General features: G+C 34.9%; 1 protein-coding gene across 1 annotated transcript in view; it reads left to right on the top strand.

Moving 5' to 3' along the window:
• Window positions 1–14,269, top strand: part of LOC133534724 (chitin deacetylase 1) — a 36,369-nt gene extending 22,100 nt beyond the window's left edge. Inside the window, exons 8-12 of the mRNA XM_061873964.1 lie at window positions 6,342–6,480; window positions 8,797–8,900; window positions 9,054–9,196; window positions 9,327–9,548; window positions 13,593–14,269. Coding sequence (XP_061729948.1) covers window positions 6,342–6,480; window positions 8,797–8,900; window positions 9,054–9,196; window positions 9,327–9,548; window positions 13,593–13,674 — 690 coding nt within the window. The 3' untranslated portion in view covers window positions 13,675–14,269. The remainder of the gene's footprint in view (window positions 1–6,341; window positions 6,481–8,796; window positions 8,901–9,053; window positions 9,197–9,326; window positions 9,549–13,592) is intronic.
• Window positions 14,270–16,765: the final 2,496 nt, after the last annotated feature.

Below are 16,765 nucleotides of genomic sequence, written 5' to 3'. Positions count from 1 at the left end.
TCTTTCCCGATTTTTTTCAGATGTTTGGACTTGGTATTTTCCTCGCGATAGTTATTTGTTTTAAGGGGAATGTTGTTGTTAACCGCTAATGCTAATATTGATAACCGATAGTTATATAGAGATACGTTATAAGGTATATGCACCCTCATGTTATTTATTTCTGATAAGAAATAAATGTAAGACAAAATTCACAGTGATACATTTCAAGTAGGTTGCCTTGTAAGATTGCGTACGGATAGTTTTTTTGTTTGTTATTTCATCGTATGATATATTAAATGAAAGCTTATTTGAAAGTTGCCGTATTAAAAAAGTTGGTCCAGTTAATGGTCGCCTAGATTAACCGATTTTTATATAAAATGTAGGCAACCATGGACTGGACCAACTTGTTAAAAAGGCAACCTAGTACAGTTAGTAATATAGTACCTGGGCGACCGAGCTTTGCTCGGTTATAACTATTTATTGTAATATGGTGGTGATAATCTACAAAAACTTAAAAAGTAAAATGTGAACTGACAATTATTATTATTTACAATCGATTTTAACCTTACAGCACTTGTCACAGAGTAACGCCATCTATTGTCGATTTCTCTTATTACATAGGTCATTTTTTTTACTAAATTAAACTGTACTGTAAAACAATAAAAATTAAAAAATTATATAAAACTTGAACATATAAAAAAAAAACAAAAGTTAGTCACCGGGCGAGATTCGAACCCGCGTCTTAACCCGCTGGACCAGACGGACAGTGGCCGGCAACACGAAATTAGTGACCATATTCTGCGTCGTAAGAAAAACGCATCAAAACTCGAAAACACGCGTTTTCCCAAACATAAGACTAATCTAGATAGATTGTATACCCCCAAAAACCCCTATATAACAAATTTCAGCGAAATCGTTAGAGCCGTTTCCGAGGTCACAGAAATATAATTATATATATATATGTATTTATATATGTATATATACGTATATATACAAGAATTGCTCGTTTAAAGGTATAAGATAAAATAACTTTTCTTTTGATATATCATGTGACGTTTTCGTTTACACACTAAAAGCACAGTGTAAAAAGTAACAGTGGGCCGACGCCTTTGATGTTTGCGTAAATGCCGACACCGCTCAAGGTCTCCGTACCTACCTAGGATTATCACAGACTTACACAACTGCCCAAAAGAGGATGGAAATGTTTTTAGTTTTCATGTTGTATGATGTATGTGTACTAATTTTACAAATGACGTCCATTTTGGAAATAAAGATTGCGGACGTCACTTTTTTGAAAAAGTCGTCATGGGTGTTGTTTTCTGGGTTTTTAGGGGTGTGGATTTCAAAAATGGCATCTATTTTGAAAATAAATATGGCGGACGCTACTTTTTGAAATGGGTGTCGATGTGTGTAGCCGTGATATCAACCACCTTTAATTCTAAAATGGTCTCTATTTTTGAAATCTGCACCAACAAGAACCGCCAAAATTGACGTCATTTTTGTAATTGGAACCCCGAGGAACCTCGGAGATGACACCCATATCGATTTTTAAGAAAAATTAATGTCCGCCATCTTGGATTTCAAAATAGACGTCATTTTCGTAATCGGAATCCCGAGGAACCTCGGATGTGACACCCATATCGACTTTTAAGAAAAAATAATTTCCGCCATCTTGGATTTCAAAATGAACGTCATTTTCGTAATCGGATCCCCGAGGAACCTCGGAGATGACACCCATATCGATTTTTAAGAAAAATTAATGTCCGCCATCTTGGATTTCAAAATGAACGTCATTTTCGTAATCGGAACCCCGAGGAACCTCGGAGATGACACCCATATCGATTTTTAAGAAAAATTAATGTCCGCCATCTTGGATTTCAAAATAGACGTCATTTTCGTAATCGGAATCCCGAGGAACCTCGGATATGACACCCATATCGACTTAAGAAAAAATAATTTCCGCCATTTTGGATTTCAAAACGAACATTTTCGTAATCGGATTCCCGAGGAACCTCGGAGATGACACCCATATCGATTTTTAAGAAAAAATAATGTTCGCCATCTTGGATTGCAAAATGTACGTCATTTTCGTAATCGGAACCTCGAAGAACCTCGGAGATGACACCCATACCGATTTTTAAGAAAAATGAATGTCCGCCATCTTGGGTTCCATAATGGATGTCATTTTCATAATCGGCACCCTGAGGACTTTCAAAAATAATGAAAACATCAAATACTACATGATACATATACAAACAGAAGCAAGAAACAATTTCTTGCTTTTTAAAGTCTTAAACTACTCATAATTTCTTAAAATAAGTTATAAAACATGTCCGCCATTTTGAATTTGAAAATTGATATCATAATTATGATATATTTTTGTTTACACTGAGACAAATAATTAGCACATGTCGTATGAAATATTTTAATTGTGTGTTTTTTTTAAATTTATTTTTATACTACGTCGGTGGCAAACAAGCATACGGCCTGCCTGATGGTAAGCAGTATCCGTAGCCTATGTACGCCTGCAACTCCAGAGGAGTTACATGCGCGTTGCCGACCCTAACACCCTCCCACCCCTCGTTGAGCTCTGGCAACCTTACTCACCGGCAGGAACACAACACTATGAGTAGGGTCTAATGTTATTTGGCTGCGATTTTCTGTAAGGTGGAGGTACTTCCCCAGTTGGGTTCTGCTCTAGATCTGGAATGACATCCGCTGTGCTGTGCCCTACCACACAGAGCCAGATGACATTTACAATGCCCATACCTCTCTTATAATGCCTGTGCTAAAAATGTGATTGCGAACTACCTGCAATAACTATACAGTACCTGGGCGACCGAGCTTTGCTCGGTTATAACTAACTATTTATTGTAATATGGTGGTGTATAGGTGATAATCTTAACTAAATTCTTTTACTAAATTAAACTTGTCTAAAACAATAGAAATTAAAAAATTATATATAAAATTGAACATATAAAAAAAAAAACAAAAGGTAGTCACCAGGCGAGATTCGAACCCGTAACACTCGTTTAGCAGTCCGCGTCTTAACCCGCTGGACCAGACGAACAGTGGCCGGCAACACGAAATTAGCGACCATATTCTGCGTCGAAAGAAAAACGCATGAAAACTCGAAAACACGCGTTTTCCCAAACATAAGACTAATCTAGATCGATTGTTTACCCCCAAAAACCCCCATATACCAAATTTCAGCAAAATCGTTAGAGCCGTTTCCGAGATCCCGGAAATATATATATATACAAGAATTGCTCGTTTAAAGGTATAAGATAATTAGGCATTTAAACACTCGTGTGATCTTTTTAAGAAACTCACTTCGTTCGTTTCCTAAGCCCACACTCGTGTATTTTAATGCCTTTTATTATGTAGCAGTAACATAAACTACTAATATATGTTGAAAGTAAGTACAGGCGGCTAACACAATGGTAACAAAAGACAAAAGTTTTGAAAATGTAATTTTCATCATCGTCACTTGGCTGTACATTTGAGGGCCTATCGCGAACCACGTTCGACGTGTTACCTCTCTGTCGCACTTGTAAATTCGTACGTAAGTATGACAGGGAGGCAACACGTCGAACGTGGTTCGCGGTAAGCCCTCTGATGCCACCTCCATTAGTCTTTTGTACGCCGGTATAGCCTTCGACTCAATGTATAATCTACACTTTTTATGGAAACGTAGTTCCTCCTTCCCGTAGAAATATTTAACTTTCCCATCACCAAGAAAGATTATTTGCTCGCAGTTATTAGCTGCTCAATTCCTCGTTTTTTCTCTGTTACTAAGTAAGTACAGTACACATATCAAACATTTTTCACTCATTTTGAAGTCATAATAACTTTTATTCTATAATTAAATTCATGTAATGTCCGCATCTAATTTATGTGCACGATAAACAAACAAATGAATGATTTGAAAGAAAAGACAAACAGCGCTTGCGAAGCTGAGCGGGGGGCGCGGGCGGGGCGAGGTATCTATCGCTCACTAGGTCGGCTACGATAGGCTCCCGCGCGCCGAGCCGACATGTTGACGGACCAGCGCGGCGTGGTTATGAATTTCGCGCCTTTTTAAGTTGATTTTACTATTACAATGCAAGCTACACACAGATATTTCTTACTTTCCATAAAATGGCTGCATATATTATTTTATAGTAATAGACTTATCTCTACGGACTTTAATTCAATATTAGATCTTACAGGACAAAAAACGCATATTAATTGTAAAGCACATATCCTATTCTTCTAATTTTTTGCCTTGCCTATTAACTTAAGAATTTAGATATGATATTGTGGATTTTTCAAACTTTAATTCAATATTGACAAAATAATAAGCTAATTTGAGTTTGACAAAGTAGCACGTTGATTTTTTTTCTAAAAATTTGATAGCATAAAGCCTCATACATATTATAAAAGACGATGCTTAAATTTTGTACTTTAATTCAATACTCAAAATTCATCAATAAAAATACATAAATACCTTATTTATATCTAACGCTCGTTCTAAATTTTCTTCATATATTACAAATATGCTTAAAAATATGTCCCATACCAGATAAACATCACTTTTCACTCTTTAGAATTATCGAAACTTATAGGGCAAAAATCCGGTCCCACTATTGGTCTATTTGTCACAATGCCTATCACGTTCTAACAAGTATGTAAGCGCGAAAGTGACGGGCATAGTGACAAGTGATAAAAATGGAACCATGCTGCCACCGCAGGTTTGATAATTACGTAGGTATGTAATTATTATTTCACGTAATTCGGCCGCTTACAGAAATCGACTAGGTACGTCGTGGTTGCCAGTGATGTAGATGTAAGATGTGTAAGATGTCGGTGGTAATGGCAATTCACAAGGAGCTTGAGGAAATTATAGTTCGCGTCAGCGTTATGACGCGCAGATTTATCAAATCTAACCTTTAATAAGATGACAATAGAGTCAAGGCACGCTTCTTTGTGAATGACACGATCTATACATCGGATAACATTTGCCAGTGTCAGTCAAATAGTCATTCGATGTGGACGTCCGTTATATATTCTTTTCACATAGCTTGGGTACGGATCACCGACAGATGACCTGTCATCTCCATATAGTTTGTAACCTTAAAATGCAAAATATGTATTGAAATGACAGCTGTCATCATAACCAAGCTATGTGAAATGTATTGTAATAATCAATCTCAGATTGTCATATATACTATAGCCGTCCACTCAAAATTAGCTCTGTTCAAATACTTCAAATCCGTAGTGTAGTAAATATAATTGTTTATTTTTTGTTTTTAAATCGAACGAAACAAAGCAGAGTAACTTTTATTAAAATGCAGCCAGTAGTGCAGATGTAAAGTGAATAAAATAATGAAATAAAATATAATGTACAACATTTTTATAAATGTTAACGTATTTTTTTCTGCTTACAAATCGTTTACAAACGTAGGTATATTGAATTTTTAGAGTTTGGCGCATGTTCATTACATTTATTAGTGACAAAAATGGCATGTAAGTGTATTGGCTTAACTTTTATGTGAGTGAAATAAATATAAATAAATGCATCATTTCGGTAACACAATAGGATCAATTAAAACATGGAACAATTTACATATGATTCAATCAACGAATTTATAATTTATACAAATGGTAATCTATCTGTATTAGGTTTAGCATTGTGTCTACAGTCTGTACTCAAAAGTACCCGTATGAATCGTTTAAGCTTGGCAGATTTTGAAGCGCGGAGTATTTCGTGCCCGCTTAGTCATGTGTTCATCTGAAAGCGTAGAACTAAAACCAGTCTCCCGCACAAGGCCTTATCGCTGCCTGCCAAACCGAGCACCAACTTTAGGGCTTCAATTGTTTTCATCACTGCTTATTCTACAGTTTCCACAGTTCTGAAAATGAAAAACAATTGAGTATAACTTTTGTAATGCTTCTTCACTCAGGATTTATGAAAGGCTTTAGTTAATTTCGGTTTGATTAATTTTAAAACAAACTTTGTTTGGTTTCACTCGGATGTTGTGTACCTATTAAAGTTATTTTCGCTCTGATTATTAGATGAAACCCCAAAACTACTCAACTGTGTGTGTCTCAACTCAGTCTGTCTTTTCCAGTTTCGTCTGGTGCAAAGGACTATCTACATGGACCCATAATATGAGTCCGATAATTGTAACATTTTAGATTGATGTCATTTTAACTTTTTGTTGACTGAGCTGTAAATTGGGCAGATATTTCAACACGCAGTTCATTTGCCCTAATAAAATCATAACATCGTAGTATAATCAGCGGTGGCCCATTGTGCTAATCTTTCCCACATGAGTATTTCGAAGTTTGGTTTGTATTTACGCTAATATATTTTGCAGGTGTTAGAAGACTTTGGGTTCGTGTACGACAGCTCGGTCGGCGTGCCGCCGTCGCCAGTGCCGGTGTGGCCTTACACACTCGACTACAAGATCCCGCACGAGTGCAAGTCCGGAACCTGCCCCACTAAGACTTTCCCTGGTAAGCAAGTAGCCTACTCTCCTATCGCCCGCCTAACATAGAGAAATAAATAAGTAAGCATAGAGTGCTCACTCCATACATCAGTTTTGGTACCAAAACGCTTATTATCTTCGTAGTCGACATCTAGCATCGAGTGACAATAGATGTTGCGACGAATGAAAAGTCTAATGTTCAATAATTTCCAGTTACTTAATATTATAACCTGATAAACTGAAACTCTATTTTCAACTCCTTCTGCTTGTAATATTAGTTGTAAATTGTTGAGAAATACAATTTTCGTCAATTTTCGCTACACCCGAGACATCTAGGGGTAACGGTACCTACTGGCCGCATAGCCAACGTGCATATCGTTCACGCTACGTGGCGAACAAAACGCAACTGTCACAGTCGCATTAATATGGAAGAGTGATAGAGAGACATACCTAGCTACGATACGCTACGGAGCGTGAACGATTGTAACGTTGGCTACGCGGCCTGATAATTCCGCTAGTCGAACTTTTGGTACTAAAACAGATGTATGGAGCTATGGAATGAGCACTCTATGCTCATTCCATAGCTCCATACATTCTTCTTCTTATTTCTCTATGCTTATACTTACTAACGGCCCGATTCGAAGAATGATTAAGACACGTTTAAGATCATGAAAAGATCTTTAAAACTTAAAAGATCGATAACTAAACGACATGTCAAAATTGACGTTTATTTCGATTCCGCTGTGATCCCAACAAGATCTCTCTATACGGAAGGTGGAGGTAAGGAAATAAATCCCCATGTACCAAAAAGTGTCATCAAAAAACCATAAATAGGTGGCGCTACAATACCTAGAATACTTGAACAAAAAAATCAAATCATAGACAGCGCACTTCACTCCGTCAATAGCGCCTAGGTTCTTAGCTACTCTAGCGCTACTCTGGAGAGATTTGGAACTATTATTTATAGCTAACAGCTGGACACTTTTGCAACAGTTCTACCATAAGAGATGTCACTCCTCTTAATTCCACACTCCATATCTCTCTACAATATTTCTAACGTCAAAGTGACATTGGTTGCCCGAATCGAGCTGCTTATGTCAATTATACGACATATACACGATATCTAAATGAGAACTTTTCTAAACCAGAACTTATCGTTATCGTATTTCATTCTTCGAATCGGGCCGTAATGCTCATACTATGTAAATTTGCCATAGTAATACGTAACGATGGAAAAAAATAACTTAACTACAATGTAGATATCTAGTACCAAAATGACATGTACTTAAGTATTTAAAATGACATAGGGATATTGCAGGCTCACGACGTTGCGCATGTCATATCCACTATCCAGGCGCAGTTGTGCTGTTTCAGGGCAACGTCAATCAATTTTCGTTGTAGCGAGGTATCGTGTCAATTTCGGCTCATATGTCTGCGTCAGCAAAATACGTGAAAATTAATCCAGGAGAAATTAGTCCATAATTCTAGGGTGATATAGCTAGGGTGAAATCAGATGTCGAAAGTTCGAGTTTTTATGACTTGTCTTGACAATTTTTATGTCATTCGTATTACAATAGTTATTTGTACAACAAGAGAGCAAAGTTTGATATTTCTTTGAGTGCTTATTTTGAGTCCCGTGCAAGCAAAAGATTCTATAATTAATAGTAATTTAGAATCTTGAGTGCAGTAAGGGACTCAAAAGCGCACGAGATGTAAATAACTTTGAACTCGTGTAGTACACAAAAATTTTCACGACAGCAGTGAGAGCATATTTGGAAGGTTAAAATACAACTTAAAAAATGTAATCCATTTTCATCACTATTTCACTCATGTTTTCTGAAGGTATTGTAACAATTAACTTTAATTACCGCAATAAAACAATACGAAAGAAATTTCAATAAAATAATACGAAAATAATGAATTAACGAACATCAATTGACATTTGACACATCTAGTATCAAAATAGCGGTACTGATAATTACGCTATTCAATGATAGATATCAACTACGAAAATAATTAGCGTTTTGGTTGTATGGAGTGAGCACTCTATGCTTAGGTACTTCTTATTTATCTACGAGTATGACTGTTACTAACCACTGATAATGATGTATCAGAAATAAAGTTTTTTTTTTTTATAAAACAAATAATACACTTAAAAATTCTTTATTAAAGTCGTCTAGAAACAAAAAGGTACTTAATTTAATTTGAGGCCGAATTTCAGGCTTTGTGAATAAAACGCAGCCAATTTACCTTTTTGATTTTGTTCATTTCTAAGTTATATTCCTACAAGCCAATGAGTGATGAACGTTATTGTCAATAGTTTAAGGTATGTTTTGGTTCGCAGGGCTGTGGGAGATCCCGTTCAACGCCCACTACGTGGCATCGTTTGAGGGCGGGCACTGCCCATATTTGGATCAATGCGTACTCCACAACCACGACTCTGAAGATGTAAGAATAACTTTGCTATTGGATAGTAATTTGTGTTTGATTCGTATAAGTATGAATCGAAAATATTCAGTTCATAACATTACGGGCTACTGGAGTTAAAATACTTTTTTATCTTTGAAATAAAATAACACAATACAATTGTATTATTTTTAGGTACTAGAATGGCTGCAAGAAGATTTTAACAGACACTACGAACAGAACCGAGCACCGTACATGATGCCTTTTCATACAAATTGGTTCCAAATTAAGGCATTAGAGCAAGGTTTACATAAGTTTCTTCAATGGGCTAATAATCTGTAAGTATTGACTAAGTACGATGTATATTTTATTCGTCCGTACACTCAAATGTATTCCCATTTTCCAATGTTTTGCGTCAACATTGTTATGACACGTTTTTCACCAATATTTAAATAATTATATCCCCAGCCCCGACGTATGGTTCCTAACAATGACGCAAGCACTCACCTGGATAACGGACCCACAAACCAACAAGCAGATGAACAACAAGTACGAGGCGTGGCGATGCGACAAGGAGCTGCCGCGCGCGCCCTGCAATCTGCCCAACAAGTGCGCGCTATCCTTCAAGCACCCCGACCTTAACTTCACCGACACCCGCTACATGGAGACCTGCAGCGAATGTCCTAACCAGTCAGTATCTCCCTATTTATGTCTGAAACTAAACAAATATGAATTCTAAACGATACGCCTGGGCTTTGAATATACGCGGTAATTAATTTCAATAGTTAGAGAACTCATACGTATTGTGTTTTCTAACTATTGAATTAATTTCAAATATGTTATTGGTCACAGGCAAAGTGCGTAGAATAGCTTTGTAATATATAGCTAGTTAGTTAAATGAAATAGGTGAATTAGGTGTATAAATACTCTTTGATAATATAGATTTAGCGTTTACTTAACTGAGGTAGAAGGCTTAGCTACATGAAGCTGTTTTGTCAAGTACGTAAGTAAAAATGTGAAATATACCTAATATCTACTGGTTTAGTCATAAAACTCAGCTATCTTAACCAGGCGCCTGAGATAAGTGGCAGCTCTAGCTGTTTTCTTAGTACATATTATAACCAACGATTATTCTATAAGTAAAGCAAATTTTTGATCAATAAGATATCAAGAAATAATATTTAGCTGTGGTATGATAATTTAAATGTTTGCTAATAATAACCAAATATAAGAAAAACATCTAGTTTATCTTACGTAACTACTAAACTCGTGTTTAATTCAAATCATAGCAACTACATATACTCAATGTTTTGTCAAATATCACAATATTGAAATGCACAAATACGCTGTTATGCTCCTAGTTAGTTTTTAGAATTCACTTTGTTCTGTGAGTATACTTATATGAAACCTTTAAATTTGTGTTGGCAGATTGTTTGTGTTACCGTCTGCTCATTGTGCTTGTCTTACCCAGAATGTATCTACATGGAATGTAGACTTCCACATGCTGGATCACAGTTACAAACATCGTTTTAGACGTCTTCGTTATATATGATATGAATATGATTACTACATTATTATAATCTCGTTAAAACCTTTTAAGGACTTGACACGAACAAAATTGTGAGACTTGTATCAAACAAAAGCGGCGAGGGTTGAAAATAAAGAAAGAATGGAAGCTGCTAAAATAGTTCAAAAGAAAAGTAATAACTTTGTCTCAGTACATTTTTCTGATTTTTGTGAACAGATTGACATTCCATCCAGAAAACATTTACTGAATTTTAAGAGTATTTTATAACGGATACATATATTATGTTTTTTATTTGCAGATTATACATTTATGTATCTCGCCAAATTAATATGATACCTACAAGAAATAAAATTACTCATTTAGTTTTCCGAAAATCTTGTGATTATATAATTATATACTTTTAGATAACTTATTAAATAACGCTACATGGTAGATAAGTATATACGTACGCACTAGCAGGCGTAATCTAATTATAATTACATATCCAGTAATTGTATTGATTAAAATATGTAAGATACAACATGATTAAATACGTAGGATATGTAGGTTTTATTGTACTGTAATATGCCCGTCCTATGGATGGGCACCGAAATCTTAGACCTGTAGGTTTAACTTATAAGTATTCAAAAATACTAACATTGTTTTTTTTTTTATAATAGTTTTCAGAACATTAATCATATAATAATAATCATTTGCGTCGTAATTAATATATGTTTGTTTAGGAAAAAAATGGTATTTCGTTTTTGATACTGTTTCAGTTAAGTACCCAATTAGAGATGACATTCTTTTATTTTCACCGTGTATACAAAGTGGCTACCAACGTGGATTTTGTGTAATTTTCATCCATAGTACAGAAACAAGTATACTTATATTAAACTAATACCTAATATGTGATTGTTAAATGGTTAAAATAATATTATAGTTGGTATTAACTAGTCAAGCGTTGCAACTTTCAGAACATTGGTACCTTTATGATATTCAAACAAATGTGTGTCAAGTTCATCCACAGTCTTTAATTTTAATAAATTTTCTTATAGACCCAATAAAAAAATCATGTTATTAAGTTTACGTCTACATTATTACCAATACAATGCCACATCGACACACCATTCATAGTTTGGGTCGTTTTCATTTTCTCGTCGTCAGTCGTTTACGTTTTCAACACATATTTTGTAATTATAATATGTGTGACTTTAAGTTATCATTATTTGACCTGATCTATAGTTGAAATAGTGATCGGTATTTACTTTCCTGACACAGGGTTAAACCAGAGATTTAGTGTATTTACAGTAAATCTCTGGTAAAAGATAATATAAGACTAAAATATGATGATATGAATTACAATATTTTTTAAATACTTAATATAGATAAAAATATAAATGTGGTAACAACGTCGATAATATAAAAAAATGCGTAGTTAAATTAGACATTGACATCTTAGACAGGTTGTTTGTGTATATTACTAATTATCATGATTTACTTGGTTTTCAGAATTTTCATAGAAGTACAAAAGAAACAATAGGTCTATTAAATAAAACCGGCTCAAAGCAAATGCGAGTAAAATAGAGTTAATTGGTACTGTCAGTCCTTTTATTTGATAACAAGCTATTATTTCGTTTCTGTGAACAATATAACGATACCAAATAAGTTTAAAGAGTTAGTAAAATAAGCATTTGAGTTCAAAATCTAATTTAAGGTACCTATAAACTAGCTGCTTATGTTGTTTTTTAGGGTTCCGTAGTCAACTAGGAACCCTTATAGTTTCGCCATGTCTGTCTGTCTGTCTGTATGCCTGTCTGTCCGAGGTTTTGCTCCGTGGTCGTTAGTGCTAGAAAGATGAAATTTGGCATGGACATATAAATCAATAAAGCCGATAAAGTCGCGTAAAATAAAAACTAAAAAAATATTTTTTTTAGGGTACCTCTCCTAATCGTAAAGGGGGGGTGTATTTTTTTTGCTTCAACTCTACATTGTGGGGTATCATTGGAAAGGTAATAAGGGTCTTCAACAAACATTTTTTGATAAACTGAATATATTCGGAGATAATTGCTCCGAAAAAAAAAATGTGTCAGCCCCCTCTAACTTTTGAACCATAGGTCCAAAAAATATGAAAAAAAAATCGTGGAAGTAGAGCTTAAGAAAGACATTAAGTGAAAACTATAGCGGACATGATGGTTTAGCTGTTTTTAAGATATAGCAAAAAGTTTCCCCTTTATAGTAAAAAGACGTACATCTGTGGATGTGTACGTTAAACGTTATTATACGACATTAAATGGGTTGTTAAAGTTATTTGGCATTATTCATGTAAATAAGCTAAAATTTTAGATAAAAAATTTGCTAATTTTACTCATTCTATTTTTATTTATTTTGTCTTAAACAGTTTCATTGGCTGTACGAGTAAAGTCGTTGACTAGTGGCAGTTTTAAAACGAAAGAGTAAAAATTTAAAAGTAAGAGGCGATCCCTCTAATTTTATATTCATATTCGTTTATTGCACTCATGTACGATGCATTATGTCTAGGAGTTATTGTTATACTTTACTTTTTCATGCTTTAATGAACCAAATCATTTTAAATTTACTCCAGTTTGCTAAAATATGTGTTTTATTCATCTATATAGCAATCTAAATGTTTTTATCTTTAGACATGCAAAGTCTCTGATTGCAAGTTAGATCTGTTACTTTAATTAGGTAATGATTATGCAAATTTGCCTATTTCTTTAACTCGGGTGAAAGGTACCGGTTCATCCCTTGGTTAACAATCTACTATACTTTAAGCTCCAGTTTTGCTTATTGTGACGGAAGCGTAACTGCAGAACCCTACACTGAGCATAGGCCGACATGCTCTTGGCCGGTTTTATTTATTAATAAGATCTTATTGTCAGAAAGAGGTTTTTGTGATAACGATTTTAAACGGAACGTGTTGTTTTGTATTGGTTAAGCAATTTATAATTTATGAATCATAATTATAGTCCCAAAGGTGGTTGAATAACACGTTAAATAGGCAGAAGTTATGTGTTATTTGCTAAAAACAAAACTGTCTATTTCAGATCCTAAACTAAAATAAAAACGTTTTATTTTGTCGTAATATAAACCTTTTATTTTTCAAATTGAAACACAACAACTGCTAGTTTGTATAATATGCTTCCAGTCCTTACAGTTTTGAAATGCAAATATAACGTCATTGAAAATATTAATTAAATTTTCAGGTACCCGTGGTTGGGAGACTCCGGTGGCACAGGCATTCCAGGCAAAGACAATTATTTGCCCGACAATTTCGAGAGAAAATAATGTGTGAACTAGTCGTACATCAGGCTCTATGAAAGTTCGCTATGTTTAGCGAACTTTTGTGTAGTCTGACATTTAAGTATATGCAAGTAATAATAAGTACAGCTTAGTTGTATACTTTTGACATGCCAGGAAAAATACGAAAATGATACCCACCCATCTTCATCAAGAAATGATTGTCCTGGAGCGTGGAATAGTGTGTAATTAAATATCTTTTGTTACTATACTGTATCCAAGTGCCAAAATAAATAAACATATTATTTATACTTTTTGTTTTAGGAGGAACATATTAGAAACGCAGTTGGAAAGCGTTATTTAACTACGTACGACATACCTAAGTATGATTTGTAAACCCATTCGTTTCACACTGTAGCCCAACTTATAAATATAATTGTACTTTTAAGCCTCGCTTAGTCCTAATCAAAGCCATTTGAATGAATACTGTCCAAAATTATTTATAAACGCCGAACGAATCATTATGTACGCAACTAAATGATGTTATTGTTAATTTTAACGAAACCAGTTTGGTATAAATTTTCCTGGGCTAGACTGGTGCTATTTGAATGAATTATAGGAGTAATAAATTTTATATAAATTATTTTTGCAGTTTTAATCCTGGGGGTCAGTCATACTCGGAATGCTAATCATTATGCTAATTTCTTTATCAAAACATTTTCCCTAATCTCCGACCTGTTTAAGTATTCATGCAAATAAAAATCTGGGTTTATAGATTAATCGCGACAACCAAACAATCCATTCAATTACTTTCCATTTCGGTTTACTTTTTGCAGTCATATTGACTATGGTACTACTTATATGGATATTGCAGTTTTACTCGTGTGTACTGCAGGTGAAGCTGTAGGTGTAGGCTGTATACGTATTGTATTATCTTTATTGCCAAATACAAACAAAATAAAAAATACACGATGAACAATCCAAATAAGAGAGTAAGGGAATAAAATATCCAGCGAGAAAAGCTTATCTTCGGAAAATGTCCATATACTCGTAGTTTGCCAACTGGCTTGTAAAACTCACCCCCAATAATATATAATTGGTGGCCGCTATTACAGCGTTTGAGATTATAGCGTGCAAACTTAGTGGCCCTATTATCATGCCTATTATATTATATTCAATGTTTGGAAGAAACTAATTGGCAAAACAGTTAATTCCTTAAGTTCCGTAATAGCGTAATATAGTTGTATTCTAACGAAAGTTTTTTTTTAATTCACAAGAGTCATAAAAACAATGAAATGTCTGAGAGAATATTTCTAGCGTACCTACCTGTAGGAGTTTAGATGTAGTCTGAAAGTACTACTTATTTCTTGATACGGATAAATGTCAAGCATTAGTATCCCTTGATTCTGCTTTTACAATGCACAGAAATGTGATCTTCCGTCACCCTTGATCCATTTTCCTGTATATTCTTGATCCGTATTATTAATAAACTATATTCTCTCAGCGGGTGGTGCCGAACTGAGCCCAAAGAGTGTATGGATATAGGAACTATCAGGGTTAATACGTCATTTCTTGCCGGCGCGACAGTGGAGCTGTCTGGTAGCCTGAGAGCCGACGTAGATTTAATTTGAGATTGCGCTGCGAATGGCGGCTCGGAAACTTTCTCCATATTCACATGCATTAGCTGCTCTTACTGAGATTTGTTGTTATATTCTGTTCTGATATTGCCGTCAGCTCATTTTGTTCACATGTTTGATGCATGTCATCGACTTTTTAAGTAATTGGGTATTTATTTTGGTTTAAGTACCAATCAATCTATAATTCTATTTGTCATATAAATGCCTATCTTTTTGAGATTACAGATAATAGTGTTAACTCTACCGGTGCATAAGGATGGGTAATGTACATAGAGGGGCTGAATTTGCTTGAAAATCATGTATAGGAAAATTAAGCCCTTTCATCAAAAAGGCTTTCTGAAATATAACTAACTAACTAACTGCTTTGGCTCAGCGATCCAAAAATAATCTTGGCCTCCGAAACGAGAGAACGCCACCTGTCCCGATACAGCGCGGTTTCCTGCCATGAATTGGCATTCAGCCGACGCAGGTCCGCCTCCACGACATCACACCAGCGGTACCTGAAATATACAAATATACTAATTATATCGCGAAAGATTAAAAAAAAATATATATATATAACGAATTTCATTAATGGCATGGTTAGTAAGATATGCCGACACTTTTTTTATCAAAAACGTATATAAATACATTAACTCAAAATAACACAAATGAAGTCAATGTTTGCACGACCCGCAAGTAAATAAAAATTCGCCTCTATTGACATTGACGCATTGGTGGTCACGTGAACCCACGACTGGGTGAACTACTCAACGGGTACCAACGAAAGCGTCATTCTCTATCTCTGCATTTTGACAGTTTTATAAACTACTTAGTTTAGATTTGTGAGGCTTAATATTATTGATACTTTTTAAACGCTGCCTCTGTCTGACAACCGTCAAGTCCTAATCGATGACAGCGGCTAGTCATTTTAAGTGGTTTTACTATCACAATACGGTTGCCAAAAATGTAATTACTTAATTAGCAATCTTGAGGTCTTTTTAACTTCATCGATTCGCACTTGTAAATTCGTTCATAAGTGTGACATAGGCAACACGTCGAACGTGGTTCGCAGTAGACCCTCTGGGCTATAACAGCGAAAATCGAAGTTCGTTAATTGCGGGCATTTTTCTCTGACACTCTAATTACGTCTTAGTGAGAGTAAAAGAGAAAGATCTCCGCAATTTGCGAATTTCGATTTTCGCGGTAGGCTGATATCTTGACTTCCGGTCGATAGAAAAAAAATCACGAACATACTAACAAATTTTGCACAAAAGATAAAAACATAAAAAATGCTTTAAACAATGCGCAATTTTATTTTTGATTGAACTCATCGATTATTATTTTTTAATTAAAAACAGACAAAAATAAAAATTTAAATATATCCGCCATTCCGGGCACGTACAACGGTCTCGCTCATGCTTACGCCCAGTGAGAGTGAGAGAAAAAAACTGAACCCGCGTTCACAAGAGAGTCACAGTTAGTATACTAGAGAAAAAAACGTCCCTTAAAATCCTGATACC

This window comes from Cydia pomonella, chromosome 2 (genome assembly GCF_033807575.1).
Source record: "Cydia pomonella isolate Wapato2018A chromosome 2, ilCydPomo1, whole genome shotgun sequence".
NCBI classification, from domain to species: domain Eukaryota; kingdom Metazoa; phylum Arthropoda; class Insecta; order Lepidoptera; family Tortricidae; genus Cydia; species Cydia pomonella.
The sequence above is the reverse complement of the archived record's forward strand: the minus strand, read 5'-3'. Positions and strand labels throughout refer to the sequence as shown.